The sequence below is a fragment of the Centruroides sculpturatus genome, unplaced genomic scaffold, assembly GCF_000671375.1.
Source record: "Centruroides sculpturatus isolate CEXI.00-Female unplaced genomic scaffold, Cexi_2.0 scaffold32, whole genome shotgun sequence".
Classification (NCBI taxonomy): Eukaryota; Metazoa; Arthropoda; class Arachnida; order Scorpiones; family Buthidae; genus Centruroides; species Centruroides sculpturatus.
In genome coordinates this window covers 811,721-835,437 of record NW_019384445.1, presented here as the reverse complement: position 1 = coordinate 835,437, position 23,717 = coordinate 811,721, and the positions used below count along the sequence as shown (strand labels likewise).

The 23,717-nt window shown below is 29.2% G+C and overlaps 1 protein-coding gene across 1 annotated transcript in view; it reads right to left on the bottom strand.

The window, feature by feature from the left end:
* The window catches only part of LOC111620332 (chromatin assembly factor 1 subunit B-like), a 35,707-nt gene that overhangs the window by 9,353 nt on the left and 2,637 nt on the right, over positions 1-23,717 (bottom strand). The window contains exons 4-20 of the mRNA XM_023362248.1: positions 19,907-19,933; positions 19,725-19,827; positions 15,163-15,266; positions 14,798-14,894; positions 13,001-13,082; positions 12,759-12,931; positions 12,588-12,685; positions 12,469-12,511; positions 10,039-10,157; positions 9,827-9,886; positions 8,190-8,292; positions 3,583-3,686; positions 3,218-3,314; positions 1,421-1,502; positions 1,179-1,351; positions 1,008-1,105; positions 889-931 (exon numbers count right to left, since the gene is read on the bottom strand). Coding sequence (XP_023218016.1) covers positions 889-931; positions 1,008-1,105; positions 1,179-1,351; positions 1,421-1,502; positions 3,218-3,314; positions 3,583-3,686; positions 8,190-8,292; positions 9,827-9,886; positions 10,039-10,157; positions 12,469-12,511; positions 12,588-12,685; positions 12,759-12,931; positions 13,001-13,082; positions 14,798-14,894; positions 15,163-15,266; positions 19,725-19,827; positions 19,907-19,933 — 1,606 coding nt within the window. The remainder of the gene's footprint in view (positions 1-888; positions 932-1,007; positions 1,106-1,178; positions 1,352-1,420; positions 1,503-3,217; positions 3,315-3,582; positions 3,687-8,189; positions 8,293-9,826; positions 9,887-10,038; positions 10,158-12,468; positions 12,512-12,587; positions 12,686-12,758; positions 12,932-13,000; positions 13,083-14,797; positions 14,895-15,162; positions 15,267-19,724; positions 19,828-19,906; positions 19,934-23,717) is intronic.

The following is a 23,717-nucleotide window of genomic DNA, read 5'->3' as shown; positions in this document are numbered from 1 at the left end:
GTCACTTAGATTTTACAAATACGTGTGCCGGGCTGTGAACGGCTCACATATTTGTAAAATCTAAGTGACTCGTACAACATGGAATTCATATAAAATGGAATAATCAACAGTGTTATGGGGGGGTCGACTGTATACTATTATATTAAACTAAACAAATAAAACCATCTCCAAGTCAATTTTTCAAGAAAGCAAATGTTTTCAACTGATGTTACATGAGCATTGTCAGGCTAACTGACCTTCACAGCTGTTAAAACAAGAGGATTGCTGTCTGCATGTTAACAGGGGAAACAGTATACATACTAGGTTGAAGATGCATATGTGGGTGGTCTGTAGCATTGCAGATGAAGATGAAAACCAAGAAACTTCTGAAAGCTAATCAATAGTTATTATTTCTGTCAATTTCCTTGTATAGGGCAGCCAGTCTTCCACTGTATATAATATCCACCTCAAAAAACCTCAGACTTCCACCATAAAATGGCAGGCCAATGCCACATTAGCATAATTTGCCTCAACCCAGACTTGCATGTACAGTATGTTTTGACTGTGCACATTGCCTACGTATCAACTCCCGCAAAGAACAATTAGAAATTTATAATGCCACAAGAAAAAATGCTGTCATAAACTTTTCAAATGTAGATTCCTTCTCCCCTGCATGGAAGTTGAACTAAGAACTTTAATCTTAAACCCTACCTCTCTCTGTCACACTGTTAATATGTGGACAGCAATTCCCTTGTTTTAACAGTTGCACACAAACTGTGAAGGTCAACCTGACAATGCAAGATTAACATGGTCAAAAACATTTGCTTTCTTGTAAAACTGTGCTGGAGACTGCTTTCATTCACTTTGTTTATTAAGTATATCTAGTTTCAAATATGTTATATTATTTACCTCCAAACAGATTTATTTTTTATCCATGGTTTATCATCAGTTTCTAGAAAAAATTTTTGAATCATAAATTAAAATATATAAGTTTATATTTCAAATAAGAATAACTAATACAAAATTACCTTGGCTATTATCATTTTGTGATACTAATTCAAAATAAATAGGGCAACAACGAACAGCAACGGTATACTTATCACCAGTCGGAAGATGCATAACAGGTCTGAGACAATTATTCATTATTTCAGATTAATAAAAAATTTTATTAATAATTTACAATAAAAAATAATTATTACTTGTTCAACGAAAGACGTGAAAATACATAAGTGGTGTTAATAAATTTTCCATCATCTTGCTCAACTATACCTGAAGGTACAATTAGTAATTCCCCATCTGGAGAAAAAGTAAGACGCCTACAAAATGATTTCAATGTGTCATCATAGAACATTCGTGTTGATTTATTTGATCCCTAAAATCAATGTAATATAATATTGATTTATATTATTATTAACTTTTTTTTATAATAGACTATTTTTACCTTATTCTTCTCAGAGGGAATTACAGTCTTCTGAACTTTATACATTACACGCTTATTATTCAGATTATAAATACGCATTGCCCTACAGAAAATAAATTTTATTTTTAAATAAAATTTAATATTATACTGTCATATTTTACATAATTTTATAAACTGTACATATAATTTATTCACAAAATCATATTATATTAAACTATAATTTTTTATTTGATTAATATTTTATATAATACTATAAGATAAAAGTTTCAAGTTCAGTTAACAAACAATAACTTGCATCTGAGAATGATGCTGAAGATATATCTCCACTGGATAACATTACAGAAATGATTCAATTTCTGTTGTAATAAACCAAATTCCAGATATAAAAAAATTATGAAAAAATTGTTTATCATGCGGTTAAAAATTCAATTATTAATTTAAATCACTATACAGTATATTAAACAAAATCAAAAAATTTTTTTTTGATTTTGTATTGTTTATAATTCATCAGAGAATCAGGATTTGTTGCAGATCTATGTGAAAAAGTATGTAAAATATAAAATTTAAGCCAATTTTTATAATTAAAAAAAGAATATTTATTTATAATTTCTAGTTAATGATTACAAATACAGGCATATACTAATCTAGTTACATCTAATCTAGTGACAAGACAACCTTCTACATCAATGGAAAATTGACAAGAACAATGTCAGGATTTATAGTGAAGATTCATGTTGTTATGGAAGTTAAATACAACACCCCAAAAGTCAATATTTTTTGCACCCTATTGAAGAAGAAAGTGTATGAACCATTTTTCTTTTGGGATGGTACCACTATTGACTCATTATCTGGACATGCATGACTCTGAGGCTGTTTCCATAACTGGATGAGAAGGGTGATAAATACCTATTATAGCAAGATGGATCATCATCACAATGGTATCTCTATGTTCAAAAACATCTGAATGCACAACTGTCAAACCTATTTATTGTGTGTACTTGATCTAACCAACAATGCCTTCTGGATATGGCCTCCCAGGTCACCGATCTCACTGTCGGCAACTTCTTTTGAGATTACATCAAAGATATGAGTGTACTGGTACACATTCTTATTGCCTGAAAATCTGCAACAGTTGCAATAATGCATTACTGCTATGTATTGAGTCCATCATAGTGGATATGCTACACATTTGGTGCAAGTGGTGAATATCCTCTTCATGTCTGCCACAAGACATGTGAGGCACACATCAAATATCTGTAAAGTAAGCATAAAAAGTTGTGAGGAGTTTCACTTTCTAGTGACACTAATGTAATGTGTATACAAAACCTTAGATGGTGACTTCATCCCAATTTAAAATCACAGAAGATCTATGTGGACAAATTTTTTCTGTTTTATATTTGAGAGTAATCTCAAATATAACTCTCAAATATAAAACAGAAAAAATTTATTTCATTTCATAAAAAATTTCAGATATCAGTGAGTTTGTAAACTGGTATTATGGAAAATACATGTAGGAAAAAATATTTTTATGCATAAATTAAATAAAAAATAAGGAATATCATATAATAATAAAAGGTATTAATAATAATGAACACCAAACATCTGTATTTCTCAGTCACAACTGTATATCAACTATAACTAAATTTCAAAATTTTGTCAATGATTAACTTAGTAATTTTTTTTTAAAATAGTAATTTCACTTATTATTTAGTATACTTTATAAATTAATATTTCAATTTAATAAATATTCATTTATTTAATTTTAATAACATTTTTGTTTTTAAAACAATTCCACATTTCAGAAAATATCATGTTTACCTATCAGAACTTATTGTAGCAATGTATTGATGAACAGGATCCCACGTAACTCCCTGTACAAAACCTTTAGGATCTGTCAACAGCCCAACGTTTTTACCTAAGAAAACAAAATTATACAATTAATCTTAATTATAAATCTAATTATAAGGTAAAAAGGTTAATTTATAAGCATCCAACAATCAGCCAAATTAATCAGGCAATAATTAGAATTATTATTCTAATTATTAATTGTAGCATAATATTGCCACATTAATTTGGCTAATTGTTGGATGATCAATAATACATCGAGTTATTGAGACGCTTATATATATGTTAATTTATAATTAGTACTTTAAATTATTTTCTAAAACAAAATGCATTCATACCTTTCTGAACATCCCAAAGAATGGCAGTATTATCAACAGAGCCTGATATCAAAAAGTTACTGTTAGCTGACCAACTCAGATCACAGACATCATCAAGATGTCCTCTATAATTAAAAAAATAATTTGTTTTAAAATTAGATATATGCTAAAACTGACTTCAGCATGCTAAATGTAAAATAATTTAATCTCAGTTGTTTGGAGATAATAGATGAATATCTCATATTAAAGTACAAAGGAAAGTCACAAATGACTTTTAAAAAGAATTAAATAATAAATAATTTCCATAATTCCATAAGATTTAAATAATAAATAATTTCCAAAATTTCTTCATTTCTCAAAATAATCCCACATTTATTAATGCATGTATTCCATTGTTTTATCAAAGCCTCAATCCCAGCATAAAAGTCTTGGATATGCTGTCCAGCCACAAGTGCACACATCACATTCAACTTCATCACTTGAGATATATTTACCTCCAAGATGTTAATGTATTAACCCAAACAAGTGAAAAATGCATGTGGGGCTAAATCAGAGCTGGACATTCAAGAAGTTTCCACTCTAACTCTGTTTTCTTCTGACAAGGAAGCTGAAAAATAATATTTCAAGGATTTCAATGAGCTTTGGGAAATTATTTTGGGTGCTAAAAAATATCCCCTGTAAAGCCATAGGTTCCACTATTCACTATAACCTAAAATTATCTTTTATTCATAATTTTATATTATGATGATAAATAGCTTTCAAATCTAGAAAATCTGTAGATACTCAACAAATAATTTTCATGTATGTATAATGTGTCTAAAAAGTTTTTGTGACTATCAATTTGAATTAAGAAAAATGAGCATTTTTCTGACTTCAACTAAAACTTGAAATACTTCAAATGTTTCCTAGTTGGTAAGTGTTAGTTGTAATCACAGGAGGTAGAGCACTCATTCATGGACTCTATACTCATGTTTCATGGCCACTGAAATTTTTTTTCTTTTTTTTTTTTTAATTTGGTTACCTTTTATTTCTCACCATAAACTTTAACTATATCACACATAACTTTCACACATAATTTTTGAACTATCACTATATTTAGTCAAATCATTTTCTTACATTGTCTTCTACTTACAATTCACGAAATTGGCAGATAAGAGCAATTATGACTATTTTTCTGTGGATGCAAATTATAGGCCTAATTAGAATGTAAAAGTTCCAAATGTATATCACTATGTCTACCATGTGACGTTTACTTCTTTAGGCAGTTGAGAAAAATTTCATAATTAAACTCCAGAACAATGTGACAAATCTCCAAAAAAATTGAGATCTCCATAACCAGAAGCACACTATATTCATCGATCTTTAACTTAATGGAATTATATACACACAACATATAGGAGTGGCAATGGAAAGCCCCATTGCAGGGGCATTATGTGAGATGGTCCTAAGGACTTTACAAAAAACAATCTTACCAAAATATGCAGCACACATGGTAGTATACATATGCAGGCTGTGTTGACGACGTATTGATTATATGGAAAGAAAAACCAGACATCAACAATTTATCAGAGATGTCAATTTCAACAAGTTTGGCCTAGGAACTCAAACTAGAGCAAGTGAATAACAAAAGTATGCATTTTCTAGACAAAGCAATAGAAATAGAGAAAGGAGGAAAAATTGCAACAAAAGTTTACAGAAAGGCGACATATAATCCACTGTTTATACCATGGAACTCCCACAACCTGGCATATTATAAAATAGCAGCATTCCAGGTACTTATAGAGTGTACACACACTGCAGCAAACCGCAAGACAGAATTAAACAATTAGATCACATCAATGAACTAGCTAGACAGTGTGGTATCTACCAGAATACCATTATAGATGGTATTTTATTTATATACAAGCCAGTGCATATAAGAAAATTAAAAAATTTTATAATGTTCCAGAACAAATTTTGGTTTAAAAATAAGAATCATTTGATTTTTATGTTCCTGATGAAGGCCTTTCAAAATGGCTGAAAACGTTAGAAAATTTGAATTAAAGACTGCATTATAAAGGTTTTTGTGTCGATGCTTAAGCACATTATAAAAATTCATGCACTGTTACACAGTTATCTGCATCTAATGATGTGCTATCAGGTGCTAGCTACCCCGCACAATTAAAAACAGAAAACACACTTTTCTAAATGATAGATGTTTTAACAGTAGCACAAACAATAAATATGATTGCAACATACATGGTATAGAAACACAACATGCTTTTATGACAACTTCCATCCATGAAGTATGTGAAAAATTTTGCCAGAAAGTACTGTGAATGAATAAGGAGAACTTACCTTCCCAAACTCCTCATTTGTAAGTATCTCAAAAGAATGAAAAAGTGTGCACTAATATGTTTAAAAAACAAACATTTCATTCATTATATAAATCTCAATCTGAGATGATCACAGGACATACAAGACTGCTCTCTTCACAGCTCTCATAAAAAGTGTATTTACACATTATACATATATGCAAGACACAGTAAAAGAATTAAGATACATCAAATGTTTTTCTTAAATCCATTGTTTACAACTATAAATTATAGACAACCACCTTATTAACCAAGACTTAAAACTAAGGACAAGACCTAATGATAAAACAATGAAAAGTGATTACACATAATAAAAAGCTTACAAATACATAACCAAAACAGCAAAGTTAAGAAGTTTTAGCATTGTATACAAATGTACTGCTGCAATATATAATAAAAACACTCATAAGAAATAACTAGAATTTCAGGAGTATACAACATTCCCACAAAAGACCACATGGGAACAGTTCTAAATATGCACAGAGAACATTTTAATGAAAAGTTAAAAAAAAAAAAAAAACAAAGATGTTGCATAAAAACAATAAATGTAGCATTATCTAGATTTGCAACATAAGATAATAAAATCTACTGGAATAAAAAATTAGTAGGTTAGTCGGAAGTCAATGCATAATGTGGAAATATATAAACAAAATGTATCAAAGTGTCTTAACAGGTGTGACCAAGAGTATCTATCTATCAAATACATACAAGATACTGTTTAAATAAACAATAATTTATAATTTCAAATGTAAAAGTATTTTAGATACTTTTTAAATGTACGCATATGGTTATTTCATATTATTTTTTAAAAAAGTATTTATTTAGACATTTTAAAATAATTTTATGTATATTCACATAAAAATGTTAATAGCTTCATTGGAAAGAATGTGTATCTACTTAAATTTTGTGTGTGTTCTGATAATTTTGTTAGTTTGCTGGAAATAAGATACATGTTAAATTTGTAAGTTAAAGCTGAAGGTAAAAAGATCCTTTAGAAAATTTAAAAATACTAGTTTGAAATATAGAACTAGTGTTTTACACTACTTCTATATTCCTACTTCAAATACTAATTATTAATGATCTTACCATAATTTGATAACAGCAACAAGTATTATGATATACAATTGTGTTCAATTTTCAACCATACAGTCAGATTAGATCTACATGGATGTAGGTGGAAAATTGAAAATTCCAATCCAAATAATTCATGAGAAAATATAAAACTTTTATTAGATTTGAATTCTAATCATTAATAACAGCAAGTTAATTTGACTTAAAACACATCTGATTCATCACTGATAAATCAACACAGGAATGTAGCCATACAGTGCACAAATGCTCTTCCATCCCTCACTCTGCTGCCCGTAATTGCCAACCAACTAGTGTTTAAAAGTAAGTAAAATAAAAAAAAAATGTCACAAGCAGCTGATCACTGAAACAGAAAAAGCAGATCAGACTCAAATACTAGGTTACACAAACAGCCCTGACATAAAGAAGAATCAAATTTACTATTGTTCTTGTTCAGTCTTTGTTTTATTCAACATTGTTATGTGTATGACAGGTTTGCATATGAGCTTGCATGTGACATGCAAAAGACTGTAATCTCAGTATGGCAGTTTTTTGCACACTAATGTGTTGATAGTGGTCATAGGCTATTGCATTTTTATGGTAGTCTATCTACCTATGTGCAAGCCATAAGCCACGTGAGATTCTTTTTGGAGTCTTTATGCCCAATAGACAGTAAGGGAGTCTTTTAAAAATCAAGCCCACTAGGTATTCATCCAGACCCACAACAGAGTGGCTCAGTGAGGAACAGGGCCCAACAGAGCTATGTATGTGACCCACACTCAAATTTCTGACAATATCCCTGTATAAAGATTGGAAAATATACCTTCATAATTTACTAAATGCAAAATTATTCCAATAACTAACAATAGTCCAATTTCAAATAAGGAAACATGTTTCTTAGACATGTTAATGTTCTTATAAATGATTCATAAAATAGTATGATGTGAAAATGGACACTATATTGTTGATAAAATATTGCTGTTCTAAATAACTTTAACATAAATATGACTATATTAAAATGTAACTATACTATCTTGATATTTTTGTTTTATGTTCTCATAATTATTTTTAATTACAAAACATTTGTTTTAGTGTACTGTAAAAAATTAAAATATTACAATCATTGGTAATTATGTAATTACCAATGATTACATGTGATTACAATGATTACATGTGAAATACTTGTGACTTTTTAATAAAAATTACCTTAAAATTTTCAGTGCTGTCCAATGTTCTTTATCTTGATTAGTTTCTTCTATATAACTGAAACTGTCATCTTTTTGTTGTTTCCACAATATTATATTGGCTTCTGATTTTATAATAAAAACATTTAAACTCATTTTAAATGCATTTCATTTATAAATAGATAATATATTTAGATAACTTACCATCATCTNAATTCGGTTAGCGTGGAACGTATCTAAGCGTTATAGGGGGGTCTACTGTACACAATAATGATAAACAGAATCCTGCATAAAGATATAATTACAAAAAATAAAAGAGAGCTGTAACTTTTTATAATAATAGTGTGCATTTGTATAGTTTACAAGTTGTATGTGTGTACAATGGTCAATGAAACTTTAAAGACAAGCAAAAATCTCACCTAAACAACTAACTAAATTAAAATTATTGGGTCAATCATGTCCATATGCTTTCGAAAAGTAAATTAATAGGTTTATACAATAATGAAAGAATAGTGCTGGAATATTTCTTCCAAAAAGTAGAAAACAACATAATTTATTAAAAAAATAACTGCAAATAATAGATTAAAATCTTGTGGACTCTCCATTTTTTTCAGTAACTTCAAAAATGCAGTCTGGCATACTCATAATATGTTTTGAGTATGGAAGTTAGTATAGCATGCCATTCTTTCTCCACTACAACTTTTAAGTCTTTTACTGAACTGTACTGTTTGCTATCAGCATATACAGTTCTTGAGAGCACACTCCAGATATTCCCGATCAGATTTAGATCTAGAGATTGAGGTGAACGATCCAAAAGTTGGACTATTTTTGCTGAAGCCTACTTTTTGTGGTGCAAGATGAATGGACACATGCATTGTCTTGCATAAAATAAAACCTTCTGACTGCTCATTTTCGTACATTTAGAAGCAAAGTAATTTTAATTAGCTTCTGATACTTTTTTGAATCCATTCGTCCATTTTTTAATTCAATAGGAGACTTTCCCCTGCAAGAAATGACAACCACACCATAATGGAACCACCACCCATCTGTTGTCGATATAAAATCCTCTCTTTTTTGCACAAAAAATGAAAATAATAGTTCAGACCAACTGAACCATCCAGATTGAACTTTTTCATCTGGAAAATAACCTATTGCCATTTTGTATCACATGCATAAGTCAATCTTGCAGTTTTATGTTCTTTAGTTAGGGAAAGTTTTCTTTTCAATATCTTTTTTTTTTTTAACTCATCCTGATAATTTTATCTCTCTCTGAACAGTACGTAGATGAACTTTTAATTCTAATTGATTCACAAGTTTGATGCTGATATCACACTGTTGTTTGCAACCTTCAAAATTTGCCTATCATCTCTTGCATTAAACTTACAAGGACTTCCATCATTGTTTTTTTGAGTTGTATTTCTCATCTTTTTTAATATAGTTGTATACAACAGTATGACTCCTTGATTTGGTAGCTACAGCACAATAGTTTTGCAACTGTAGCAATAAAATATCAATTCGTCTTTATTCTCTCTACGCCAGTTTTACCCCTTTTCACATGTTTGACAGATGATTTTGTACACATCCTTAATTATTTACATTTATATGAAAATTTACATTTATTTTTTCAGTTGTATTTAAAGTTTTGTCAACATAAATTACCTGGTTTTCTACTTTTTGGAAAGAAATATTCCAACACTATTCTTTCATTATTGTATAAACCTATTAATTTACTTTTTTAAAACATATGGACATGAATTATTGAACCAATAATTTTAATTAAGTTAATTGTTTAGGTAGAATTTTTGCTTGTCTTTGAAGTTTGTCCACCACTGTATGTATGTGTATAGCCCTCAAGGACATATAGTGCTAACCCTCAGAATTACATCTCTGAGGTAACTGAGTTTGAATGTTCAAAAAAGTCCTAAAATCATATGAATAGTTGTGTGTTAATATTTTTGCTCTCCAAACATTGCCTGTAGATGTGGTAGCCCTATCAACATTTTGGGAATTTTCATTTTTGGATTTTTTTCAAACATTCAAATTCAATTACCTGAAACGTGATTCTGAGGGTTAACACTATAAATCCCCAAGATCTTCATATGTACATACACACACAATCATTTAACAAGAAAAATTTTAGATAATACAATATATAAATTTGCAAATTTCTTACTGCATTGATTATCAAAATGTGCAAGAAACTGAAATATGTTCTGCACTTATAATTATTTTTTAAACTTGTAATTTAGTCCTTATATATAATCATATTTTACAAATGTGATCATTTTCATTCATTTTCACTATACTACATTACACTGCATATTAATCTCCTAAAAATAAACAAAAATTAATATAAGTTAGAACCTAATAAAAATTAAACTAAAACATTTAGTAGGAAACCAAACATTCTGTTTTAAAAATAAAATTGGTATTTGATAATGTTCAAATAACAAGAGAAAACAATCAGAAAGGTTGTAAAAGTAATAAAACATTATATAATATTAAAAATAATAGAAAATAAAAATCACTACTATTCATCTGAAACTGAATGTTACAACTCACTACAATTCAATCAAGGGAGAGTTAAATAACAAGGAATGAATAACACTGTAATGTACAAAGTTTACTATGCAAGTCCAGAGATATAGAATGTTTTTGGGACACAGAATTTTCCTGAAAATTATTGCACACTGGCACACAAAAGAAAACAACGTTTGATGAAAGGATTAATAATAATTACTACATATTTTGAAATATTTTAATTAAATCATACAAATAATTAAATAGGCCTATCATATCATTTGCCACACAACACTAAACTGATACTATTCATCACACCAAAAAACCTTTATAACTCTATAACTCCAGTGATACGTGTTTACAAAACAGTGAACGTTTTTGACCCCATCTGGGTCTTCATCAGGCTACGGTTTTGGAGATAGACAGATTTTTTGGTGTGATGAATTGTATTTCCTCCAGTGTTTACTAAGAGGTTCATATGTTACTAAACTGATACTGTAAATTAGTGTACATTAATGCAAATGAAGATTATATTAAGACTAGCTAAATTTAAGCATGTGTTATATCATCATTGTACAGAGAATATACAATTCTAAACCTAATGTAATATACATTAATTATTTTATGTTTGCTTTATCAGTTTTTCAGTTTCTAGTCCTACAGCCATTGACTATTTTGAATACTAGTTTAAAACCTGCATCATTTTAATGCATATAAAATGTGATAAATCTTCATTTTTTTCTCAAATGTTTAATATAAAAAAATGTTAAATTTTTTTTATATTAAACTTTGAGAATAATTAAATAAAACACAAAATAATACAGTCGACCCCCCTATAACACTGTTGATTATTCTGTTTTATATGAATTCCATATTGTGCAAGTCACTTAGATGTTACAAATACATGTGCCGCGCTGTGAATGGCTCACATATTTGTAAAATCTAAGTGACTCATACAACATGGAATTCATATAAAATGGAATAATCAACAGTGTTATGGGGGGGTCGACTGTATACTGTTATATTAAACTAAACAAATAAAACCATCTCCAAGTCAATTTTTCAAGAAAGCAAATGTTTTCAACTGATGTTACATGAGCATTGTCAGGCTAACTGACCTTCACAGCTGTTAAAACAAGAGGATTGCTGTCTGCATGTTAACAGGGGAAATAGTATACATACTAGGTTGAAGATGCATATGTGGGTGGTCTGTAGCATTGCAGATGAAGGTGAAAACCAAGAAACTTCTGAAAGCTAATCAATAGTTATTATTTCTGTCAATTTCCTTGTATAGGGCAGCCAGTCTTCCACTGTATATAATATCCACCTCAAAAAACCTCAGACTTCCACCATAAAATGGCAGGCCAATGCCACATTAGCATAATTTGCCTCAACCCAGACTTGCATGTACAGTATGTTTTGACTGTGCACATTGCCTACGTATCAACTCCCACAAAGAACAATTAGAAATTTATAATGCCACAAGAAAAAATGCTGTCATAAACTTTTCAAATGTAGATTCCTTCTCCCCTGCATGGAAGTTGAACTAAGAACTTTAATCTTAAACCCTACCTCTCTCTGTCACACTGTTAATATGTGGACAGCAATTCCTTTGTTTTAACAGTTGCACACAAACTGTGAAGGTCAACCTGACAATGCAAGATTAACATGGTCAAAAACATTTGCTTTCTTGTAAAACTGTGCTGGAGACTGCTTTCATTCACTTTGTTTATTAAGTATATCTAGTTTCAAATAGTTGAAAATACTGTTATATTATTTACCTCCAAACAGATTTATTTTTTATCCATGGTTTATCATCAGTTTCTAGAAAAAATTTTTGAATCATAAATTAAAATATATAAGTTTATATTTCAAATAAGAATAACTAATACAAAATTACCTTGGCTATTATCATTTTGTGATACTAATTCAAAATAAATAGGGCAACAACGAACAGCAACGGTATACTTATCACCAGTCGGAAGATGCATAACAGGTCTGAGACAATTATTCATTATTTCAGATTAATAAAAAATTTTATTAATAATTTACAATAAAAAATAATTATTACTTGTTCAACGAAAGACGTGAAAATACATAAGTGGTGTTAATAAATTTTCCATCATCTTGCTCAACTATACCTGAAGGTACAATTAGTAATTCCCCATCTGGAGAAAAAGTAAGACGCCTACAAAATGATTTCAATGTGTCATCATAGAACATTCGTGTTGATTTATTTGATCCCTAAAATCAATGTAATATAATATTGATTTATATTATTATTAACTTTTTTTTATAATAGACTATTTTTACCTTATTCTTCTCAGAGGGAATTACAGTCTTCTGAACTTTATACATTACACGCTTATTATTCAGATTATAAATACGCATTGCCCTACAGAAAATAAATTTTATTTTTAAATAAAATTTAATATTATACTGTCATATTTTACATAATTTTATAAACTGTACATATAATTTATTCACAAAATCATATTATATTAAACTATAATTTTTTATTTGATTAATATTTTATATAATACTATAAGATAAAAGCTTCAAGTTCAGTTAACAAACAATAACTTGCATCTGAGAATGATGCTGAAGATATATCTCCACTGGATAACATTACAGAAATGATTCAATTTCTGTTGTAATAAACCAAATTCCAGATATAAAAAAATTATGAAAAAATTGTTTATCATGCGGTTAAAAATTCAATTATTAATTTAAATCACTATACAGTATATTAAACAAAATCAAAAAATTTTTTTTTGATTTTGTATTGTTTATAATTCATCAGAGAATCAGGATTTGTTGCAGATCTATGTGAAAAAGTATGTAAAATATAAAATTTAAGCCAATTTTTATAATTAAAAAAAGAATATTTATTTATAATTTCTAGTTAATGATTACAAATACAGGCATATACTAATCTAGTTACATCTAATCTAGTGACAAGACAACCTTCTACATCAATGGAAAATTGACAAGAACAATGTCAGGATTTATAGTGAAGATTCATGTTGTTATGGAAGTTAAATACAACACCCCAAAAGTCAATATTTTTTGCACCCTATTGAAGAAGAAAGTGTATGAACCATTTTTCTTTTGGGATGGTACCACTATTGACTCATTATCTGGACATGCATGACTCTGAGGCTGTTTCTATAACTGGATGAGAAGGGTGATAAATACCTATTATAGCAAGATGGATCATCATCACAATGGTATCTCTATGTTCAAAAACATCTGAATGCACAACTGTCAAACCTATTTATTGTGTGTACTTGATCTAACCAACAATGCCTTCTGGATATGGCCTCCCAGGTCACCGATCTCACTGTCGGCAACTTCTTTTGAGATTACATCAAAGATATGAGTGTACTGGTACACATTCTTATTGCCTGAAAATCTGCAACAGTTGCAATAATGCATTACTGCTATGTATTGAGTCCATCATAGTGGATATGCTACACATTTGGTGCAAGTGGTGAATATCCTCTTCATGTCTGCCACAAGACATGTGAGGCACACATCAAATATCTGTAAAGTAAGCATAAAAAGTTGTGAGGAGTTTCACTTTCTAGTGACACTAATGTAATGTGTATACAAAACCTTAGATGGTGACTTCATCCCAATTTAAAATCACAGAAGATCTATGTGGACAAATTTTTTCTGTTTTATATTTGAGAGTAATCTCAAATATAACTCTCAAATATAAAACAGAAAAAATTTATTTCATTTCATAAAAAATTTCAGATATCAGTGAGTTTGTAAACTGGTATTATGGAAAATACATGTAGGAAAAAATATTTTTATGCATAAATTAAATAAAAAATAAGGAATATCATATAATAATAAAAGGTATTAATAATAATGAACACCAAACATCTGTATTTCTCAGTCACAACTGTATATCAACTATAACTAAATTTCAAAATTTTGTCAATGATTAACTTAGTAATTTTTTTTTAAAATAGTAATTTCACTTATTATTTAGTATACTTTATAAATTAATATTTCAATTTAATAAATATTCATTTATTTAATTTTAATAACATTTTTGTTTTTAAAACAATTCCACATTTCAGAAAATATCATGTTTACCTATCAGAACTTATTGTAGCAATGTATTGATGAACAGGATCCCACGTAACTCCCTGTACAAAACCTTTAGGATCTGTCAACAGCCCAACGTTTTTACCTAAGAAAACAAAATTATACAATTAATCTTAATTATAAATCTAATTATAAGGTAAAAAGGTTAATTTATAAGCATCCAACAATCAGCCAAATTAATCAGGCAATAATTAGAATTATTATTCTAATTATTAATTGTAGCATAATATTGCCACATTAATTTGGCTAATTGTTGGATGATCAATAATACATCGAGTTATTGAGACGCTTATATATATGTTAATTTATAATTAGTACTTTAAATTATTTTCTAAAACAAAATGCATTCATACCTTTCTGAACATCCCAAAGAATGGCAGTATTATCAACAGAGCCTGATATCAAAAAGTTACTGTTAGCTGACCAACTCAGATCACAGACATCATCAAGATGTCCTCTATAATTAAAAAAATAATTTGTTTTAAAATTAGATATATGCTAAAACTGACTTCAGCATGCTAAATGTAAAATAATTTAATCTCAGTTGTTTGGAGATAATAGATGAATATCTCATATTAAAGTACAAAGGAAAGTCACAAATGACTTTTAAAAAGAATTAAATAATAAATAATTTCCATAATTCCATAAGATTTAAATAATAAATAATTTCCAAAATTTCTTCATTTCTCAAAATAATCCCACATTTATTAATGCATGTATTCCATTGTTTTATCAAAGCCTCAATCCCAGCATAAAAGTCTTGGATATGCTGTCCAGCCACAAGTGCACACATCACATTCAACTTCATCACTTGAGATATATTTACCTCCAAGATGTTAATGTATTAACCCAAACAAGTGAAAAATGCATGTGGGGCTAAATCAGAGCTGGACATTCAAGAAGTTTCCACTCTAACTCTGTTTTCTTCTGACAAGGAAGCTGAAAAATAATATTTCAAGGATTTCAATGAGCTTTGGGAAATTATTTTGGGTGCTAAAAAATATCCCCTGTAAAGCCATAGGTTCCACTATTCACTATAACCTAAAATTATCTTTTATTCATAATTTTATATTATGATGATAAATAGCTTTCAAATCTAGAAAATCTGTAGATACTCAACAAATAATTTTCATGTATGTATAATGTGTCTAAAAAGTTTTTGTGACTATCAATTTGAATTAAGAAAAATGAGCATTTTTCTGACTTCAACTAAAACTTGAAATACTTCAAATGTTTCCTAGTTGGTAAGTGTTAGTTGTAATCACAGGAGGTAGAGCACTCATTCATGGACTCTATACTCATGTTTCATGGCCACTGAAATTTTTTTTCTTTTTTTTTTTTTAATTTGGTTACCTTTTATTTCTCACCATAAACTTTAACTATATCACACATAACTTTCACACATAATTTTTGAACTATCACTATATTTAGTCAAATCATTTTCTTACATTGTCTTCTACTTACAATTCACGAAATTGGCAGATAAGAGCAATTATGACTATTTTTCTGTGGATGCAAATTATAGGCCTAATTAGAATGTAAAAGTTCCAAATGTATATCACTATGTCTACCATGTGACGTTTACTTCTTTAGGCAGTTGAGAAAAATTTCATAATTAAACTCCAGAACAATGTGACAAATCTCCAAAAAAATTGAGATCTCCATAACCAGAAGCACACTATATTCATCGATCTTTAACTTAATGGAATTATATACACACAACATATAGGAGTGGCAATGGAAAGCCCCATTGCAGGGGCATTATGTGAGATGGTCCTAAGGACTTTACAAAAAACAATCTTACCAAAATATGCAGCACACATGGTAGTATACATATGCAGGCTGTGTTGACGACGTATTGATTATATGGAAAGAAAAACCAGACATCAACAATTTATCAGAGATGTCAATTTCAACAAGTTTGGCCTAGGAACTCAAACTAGAGCAAGTGAATAACAAAAGTATGCATTTTCTAGACAAAGCAATAGAAATAGAGAAAGGAGGAAAAATTGCAACAAAAGTTTACAGAAAGGCGACATATAATCCACTGTTTATACCATGGAACTCCCACAACCTGGCATATTATAAAATAGCAGCATTCCAGGTACTTATAGAGTGTACACACACTGCAGCAAACCGCAAGACAGAATTAAACAATTAGATCACATCAATGAACTAGCTAGACAGTGTGGTATCTACCAGAATACCATTATAGATGGTATTTTATTTATATACAAGTCAGTGCATATAAGAAAATTAAAAAATTTTATAATGTTCCAGAACAAATTTTGGTTTAAAAATAAGAATCATTTGATTTTTATGTTCCTGATGAAGGCCTTTCAAAATGGCTGAAAACGTTAGAAAATTTGAATTAAAGACTGCATTATAAAGGTTTTTGTGTCGATGCTTAAGCACATTATAAAAATTCATGCACTGTTACACAGTTATCTGCATCTAATGATGTGCTATCAGGTGCTAGCTACCCTGCACAATTAAAAACAGAAAACACACTTTTCTAAATGATAGATGTTTTAACAGTAGCACAAACAATAAATATGATTGCAACATACATGGTATAGAAACACAACATGCTTTTATGACAACTTCCATCCATGAAGTATGTGAAAAATTTTGCCAGAAAGTACTGTGAATGAATAAGGAGAACTTACCTTCCCAAACTCCTCATTTGTAAGTATCTCAAAAGAATGAAAAAGTGTGCACTAATATGTTTAAAAAACAAACATTTCATTCATTATATAAATCTCAATCTGAGATGATCACAGGACATACAAGACTGCTCTCTTCACAGCTCTCATAAAAAGTGTATTTACACATTATACATATATGCAAGACACAGTAAAAGAATTAAGATACATCAAATGTTTTTCTTAAATCCATTGTTTACAACTATAAATTATAGACAACCACCTTATTAACCAAGACTTAAAACTAAGGACAAGACCTAATGATAAAACAATGAAAAGTGATTACACATAATAAAAAGCTTACAAATACATAACCAAAACAGCAAAGTTAAGAAGTTTTAGCATTGTATACAAATGTACTGCTGCAATATATAATAAAAACACTCATAAGAAATAACTAGAATTTCAGGAGTATACAACATTCCCACAAAAGACCACATGGGAACAGTTCTAGATATGCACAGAGAACATTTTAATGAAAAGTTAAAAAAAAAAAAAAAACAAAGATGTTGCATAAAAACAATAAATGTAGCATTATCTAGATTTGCAACATAAGATAATAAAATCTACTGGAATCAAAAATTAGTAGGTTAGTCGGAAGTCAATGCATAATGTGGAAATATATAAACAAAATGTATCAAAGTGTCTTAACAGGTGTGACCAAGAGTATCTATCTATCTATCAAATACATACAAGATACTGTTTAAATAAACAATAATTTATAATTTCAAATGTAAAAGTATTTTAGATACTTTTTAAATGTACGCATATGGTTATTTCATATTATTTTTTAAAAAAGTATTTATTTAGACATTTTAAAATAATTTTATGTATATTCACATAAAAATGTTAATAGCTTCATTGGAAAGAATGTGTATCTACTTAAATTTTGTGTGTGTTCTGATAATTTTGTTAGTTTGCTGGAAATAAGATACATGTTAAATTTGTAAGTTAAAGCTGAAGGTAAAAAGATCCTTTAGAAAATTTAAAAATACTAGTTTGAAATATAGAACTAGTGTTTTACACTACTTCTATATTCCTACTTCAAATACTAATTATTAATGATCTTACCATAATTTGATAACAGCAACAAGTATTATGATATACAATTGTGTTCAATTTTCAACCATACAGTCAGATTAGATCTACATGGATGTAGGTGGAAAATTGAAAATTCCAATCCAAATACTTCATGAGAAAATATAAAACTTTTATTAGATTTGAATTCTAATCATTAATAACAGCAAGTTAATTTGACTTAAAACACATCTGATTCATCACTGATAAATCAACACAGGAATGTAGCCATACAGTGCACAAATGCTCTTCCATCCCTCACTCTGCTGCCCGTAATTGCCAACCAACTAGTGTTTAAAAGTAAGTAAAATAAAAAAAAAATGTCACAAGCAGCTGATCACTGAAACAGAAAAAGCAGATCAGACTCAAATACTAGGTTACACAAACAGCCCTGACATAAAGAAGAATCAAATTTACTATTGTTCTTGTTCAGTCTTTGTTTTATTCAACATTGTTATGTGTATGACAGGTTTGCATATGAGCTTGCATGTGACATGCAAAAGACTGTAATCTCAGTATGGCAGTTTTTTGCACACTAATGTGTTGATAGTGGTCATAGGCTATTGCATTTTTATGGTAGTCTATCTACCTATGTGCAAGCCATAAGCCACGTGAGATTCTTTTTGGAGTCTTTATGCCCAATAGACAGTAAGGGAGTCTTTTAAAAATCAAGCCCACTAGGTATTCATCCAGACCCACAACAGAGTGGCTCAGTGAGGAACAGGGCCCAACAGAGCTATGTATGTGACCCACACTCAAATTTCTGACAATATCCCTGTATAAAGATTGGAAAATATACCTTCATAATTTACTAAATGCAAAATTATTCCAATAACTAACAATAGTCCAATTTCAAATAAGGAAACATGTTTCTTAGACATGTTAATGTTCTTATAAATGATTCATAAAATAGTATGATGTGAAAATGGACACTATATTGTTGATAAAATATTGCTGTTCTAAATAACTTTAACATAAATATGACTATATTAAAATGTAACTATACTATCTTGATATTTTTGTTTTATGTTCTCATAATTATTTTTAATTACAAAACATTTGTTTTAGTGTACTGTAAAAAATTAAAATATTACAATCATTGGGAATACTTGCGACTTTTTAATAAAAATTACCTTAAAATTTTCAGTGCTGTCCAATGTTCTTTATCTTGATTAGTTTCTTCTATATAACTGAAACTGTCATCTTTTTGTTGTTTCCACAATATTATATTGGCTTCTGATTTTATAATAAAAACATTTAAACTCATTTTAAATGCATTTCATTTATAAATAGATAATATATTTAGATAACTTACCATCATCTCCAGATGCAAGTAATTCACCTATATATATATATATATTAAGACTTTTATGTATATTGCTCATATTATAAACTGTATATATATAAATGTATAATAATATCACACACTAGCTATTAATTACAATATTAAAAATTCTGTTTTTTAATATAAAGATACACAAATGATCTGTAAGAAATTATCAGTCAGATAATTTAAAAGAAAACTTATAAACAGAAACTATAATTTAAAATTAACTGAATAATTTTTTTTTAATAAAAGTGTGAGCATTAGATTTTTTATACATAGTTATTATAGTGAAAAAATTTAAAATTTATTAAAATTATTTCTTTCAAATAATTATTGGGCTATTTAAATTATAAATGCTTAATGTATTAAAATGATTTTCCTTTTTGGTCTGTCTTCAAATCAGAGTACGTTTGGGCAATTTCATACTGTAAATTATATTATCAACATTACCAGCAATTAAATCATATTGAAGCAGGCTATATATTTTTGACTTCATACAAAAAGAGTTCTTTTTAGATATTGCTGTATTTACATATATATTTTTAACATAAATTACAAGCAACTATTTATTGTGACATCATAATATGCCATGCTGCACTTGTTAATCATATTTTTAATTTATTTAATTTAAAGTATATGCTCTCAACCTCAAATTATCAATAGTAGTATAGTGTCTTGCCCCTGTGCATCATTCTTTTCCTTTACAACAGAGTCATGCCAGTCATCTAGTAACTGCTTTCAGGGGATGTTTTGAATTGAAACAACAACTTCCAGTTTGCATCAGAAGTTCATACACAGTTAATCAAGGGCCTCCTGCCCCTAAGATTTCCTTACCTGGTCTCAGATTTCATCTAACTCACTCCATTCTCAAGATTAAGGAAAGACTGATGGACGACAGTGGGAATTTATAGGTCTACAATTTTTTGAAATTGCAGCCAAATAAAAAAAAAACCTCATTGCTAAGACATTTTTATACACCTCTATATGAGTGGTATGATCCAAAAGTTTGGGGACTGCAGTAATCTATGACAACAAAAGCATGTATTTGAAGTTACAGTATATGAAATGGATTCTACCAAACCACCCCTATGTATTCAGCTTGGTTTTGCCCACATCACATGATTAAACTGCGAGCACAGCTGTTTTCTTTCGGAGATAGTTTTCTTTGTTTTGTGACATAATAAAATTGGAGTTTCAAGAACAGAACAGCGCTGCAACATTAAATTTTGTCAGTGTTTAGGTAAAACACCTACAAAGACTTTAAAATTGCTAAGAAAGGTGTACAGTGATTCTACCACGGCAAAACTGAAGGTGTATGAATGGCATTGGTGTTTAAAGAGGGCCAAGAATCCATTGCAGATGATGAATGCTCTGGTTGACTTTTGACTTCACGGAATGAGTAAAATGTTGAGTTGGTCTCTCAATGTGTTAGCAAAGATCACTGCCAAACCCTTAAAAAAATTGCTGCGGCTACTCACTCAAAGACTAGGTGCCAGCGTAGCATTTTAATGAAAGATCTTAACATGCACCAAGTTCTCCCTTGGCTTTTGACTTCTGAACAAAAGGAAGAACAAATAAGAATATTGAATGATTTAATTGACAAAGCTGATAAGGATCCAGCTTTTTTGAACCACATCATAACAGGTGATGAAACATAGTGTTATTTATTTGATATCCAATCAAAACATGCTTCTTCAACAAGGTAATCACCCTCCTCACCATGATCGAAGAAATTCCGGCAGGATCAGAGCAAAGGGAAAGTCACGATGGAGGTATTTTTTGATTCTCAAGGAATTGTTCATTCAGAATTTATTCCCGAAGGCAGAATAGTAAACAAGAAGCATTATTTAGACATTTTACGTTGTTTGAAGGAATATATTTGTCATAAACAGCCGCAGATCTGGCAAAGAGCAGACTAGTCCCAAATGGACACACAGTTTCTTGCCAAACTCAAATTCATGTGCTTCTACACACTGCCTATTCACCTAACTTAGCCCCGTGTGATTTTTATTTGTTTCCATCAATGAAAAAGCATTTGCAGGGACGCCATTTTGTGTCGTCAGATGAGGTGAGAGCAGCATCGCAGGAGGCCTTATGGGAGGTTTCAAAAAATGGCTTCCAGCAGTGCTTGCAGAGGTTATACGAGCACTGGCAAAAGTGTATCGTTGCACAAGGCAATTACTTTATATTGCTGATGCACAACCTCCTTCAAACCTTTTAAGGTAAGGAATTTTACGCCAAGTCCCCAAACTTTTGGATCGTACTACGTGTATATCTTCAAGTTTAAATATATCTTAAATTTTTGAAACATTTTCTATGGTATTTTATTGGAAACTAATCATTGGCTTTAGTATCAAAATACAATGAATAGTATAAATTTTTAAAGCAAATGTACTAGTATATAAAATATCTGAAGTGATATAGCAATTAGAGAAACTGACCATGCATATATACAGGGTGCTGCAAAAGCATGTTCTTCCTGGAAATGAGTGATAGAACTTGTTGAGGTAAGCAAAAAATGTAGAGTAACATATTTGCAAATTTTCAAAAAGTTACCAAAATATTCAAAACTAAAGTTGCAAATTCGAATCCACTTTTTTCAAGAACTATGCTATTAGTTATCATTGTTCAGTTTAATAAATGTTTATCATTAAACTATCATTTTAAAGACAAACATTTATTCAACTGAATAGCATTTTAAAAGAAGAGAAAATGCAATAATTTTCCCTTTATTTTGAACAAAACTTTCAGTAGAAAGATGTCTACAGGTTGTTTTAGAATCACAATCTTGCCAGTTTAGAGGAAAAAATTAACAGTGACAACAAGCTCTTTGTGATTGCTTTTCAATCTGTCCTTTTATTTTCAGTTTTAGATGAACAGTTGGCAGATCTGTAATGGTGGCCCATTTTAGTGTCATTTGGCAAAACTAACTTTGAATATTTGAGTAAGTATTGCAAATTTTCAAATATGTTACCTTACTTTTTTGCTTATTTAAACAAGTTCTATCACCCAATTTCCAAGAACAATTTTTCCAACATCCTGTATATATTATACTATACTTATTATTCACAATTTACATTATAATTACACCAGAAGAAATGAAATAGGAAAAGTTATTTTCTGATTTCCACTTTGGTCATAATTCTAAATTAAACACAATATTTTAAATACAATATTCTTTTACAAATTCTGAATAAATGTACTTTTGTAAATAAACATTTTAATGCCATTCACTAAATATAATAAAATATCAATTCATTAACTCTCAGATATAGCCTATATATTTTATAACAAGTCATACAATAGATCAAACTATTAATTGAATCACAGAAAATATCTTACAATAAAAAATCTAAAAACTGAATATATAAAATGTCAACAATGTTTAGTAAGTTCAAATAAGCAAATTTATTTAATTTTAAATATAATACAGCTCTATACCTGAATACTTGCATTAAGAATGACATTCTTTAATACCATCATGAATTTAGTATTACAAATTTCTTTGTAAAAAATTTGCTAGTAAAAATGGGAAGTAGGAAGCATCTCTGTTCCCAGCATCTATTTTTACTCATTTCAGTAATATTACATTTGTATTCTATAAAAGTGTAGAGTTTAATTATTTTTATTAGAAAATTTCATCAAACCTATAAGTTTATTTTTAAACAGTTTATTATAGTTATTTATGTAAAACAGTTTATTATAGTTAAAGCTTTAAATTGCAATTCAATTTTAATAAAATATACAATATTTTAATCCATAAAATTTACAAAGAGTAATAATAGGCCCAAAATGTACA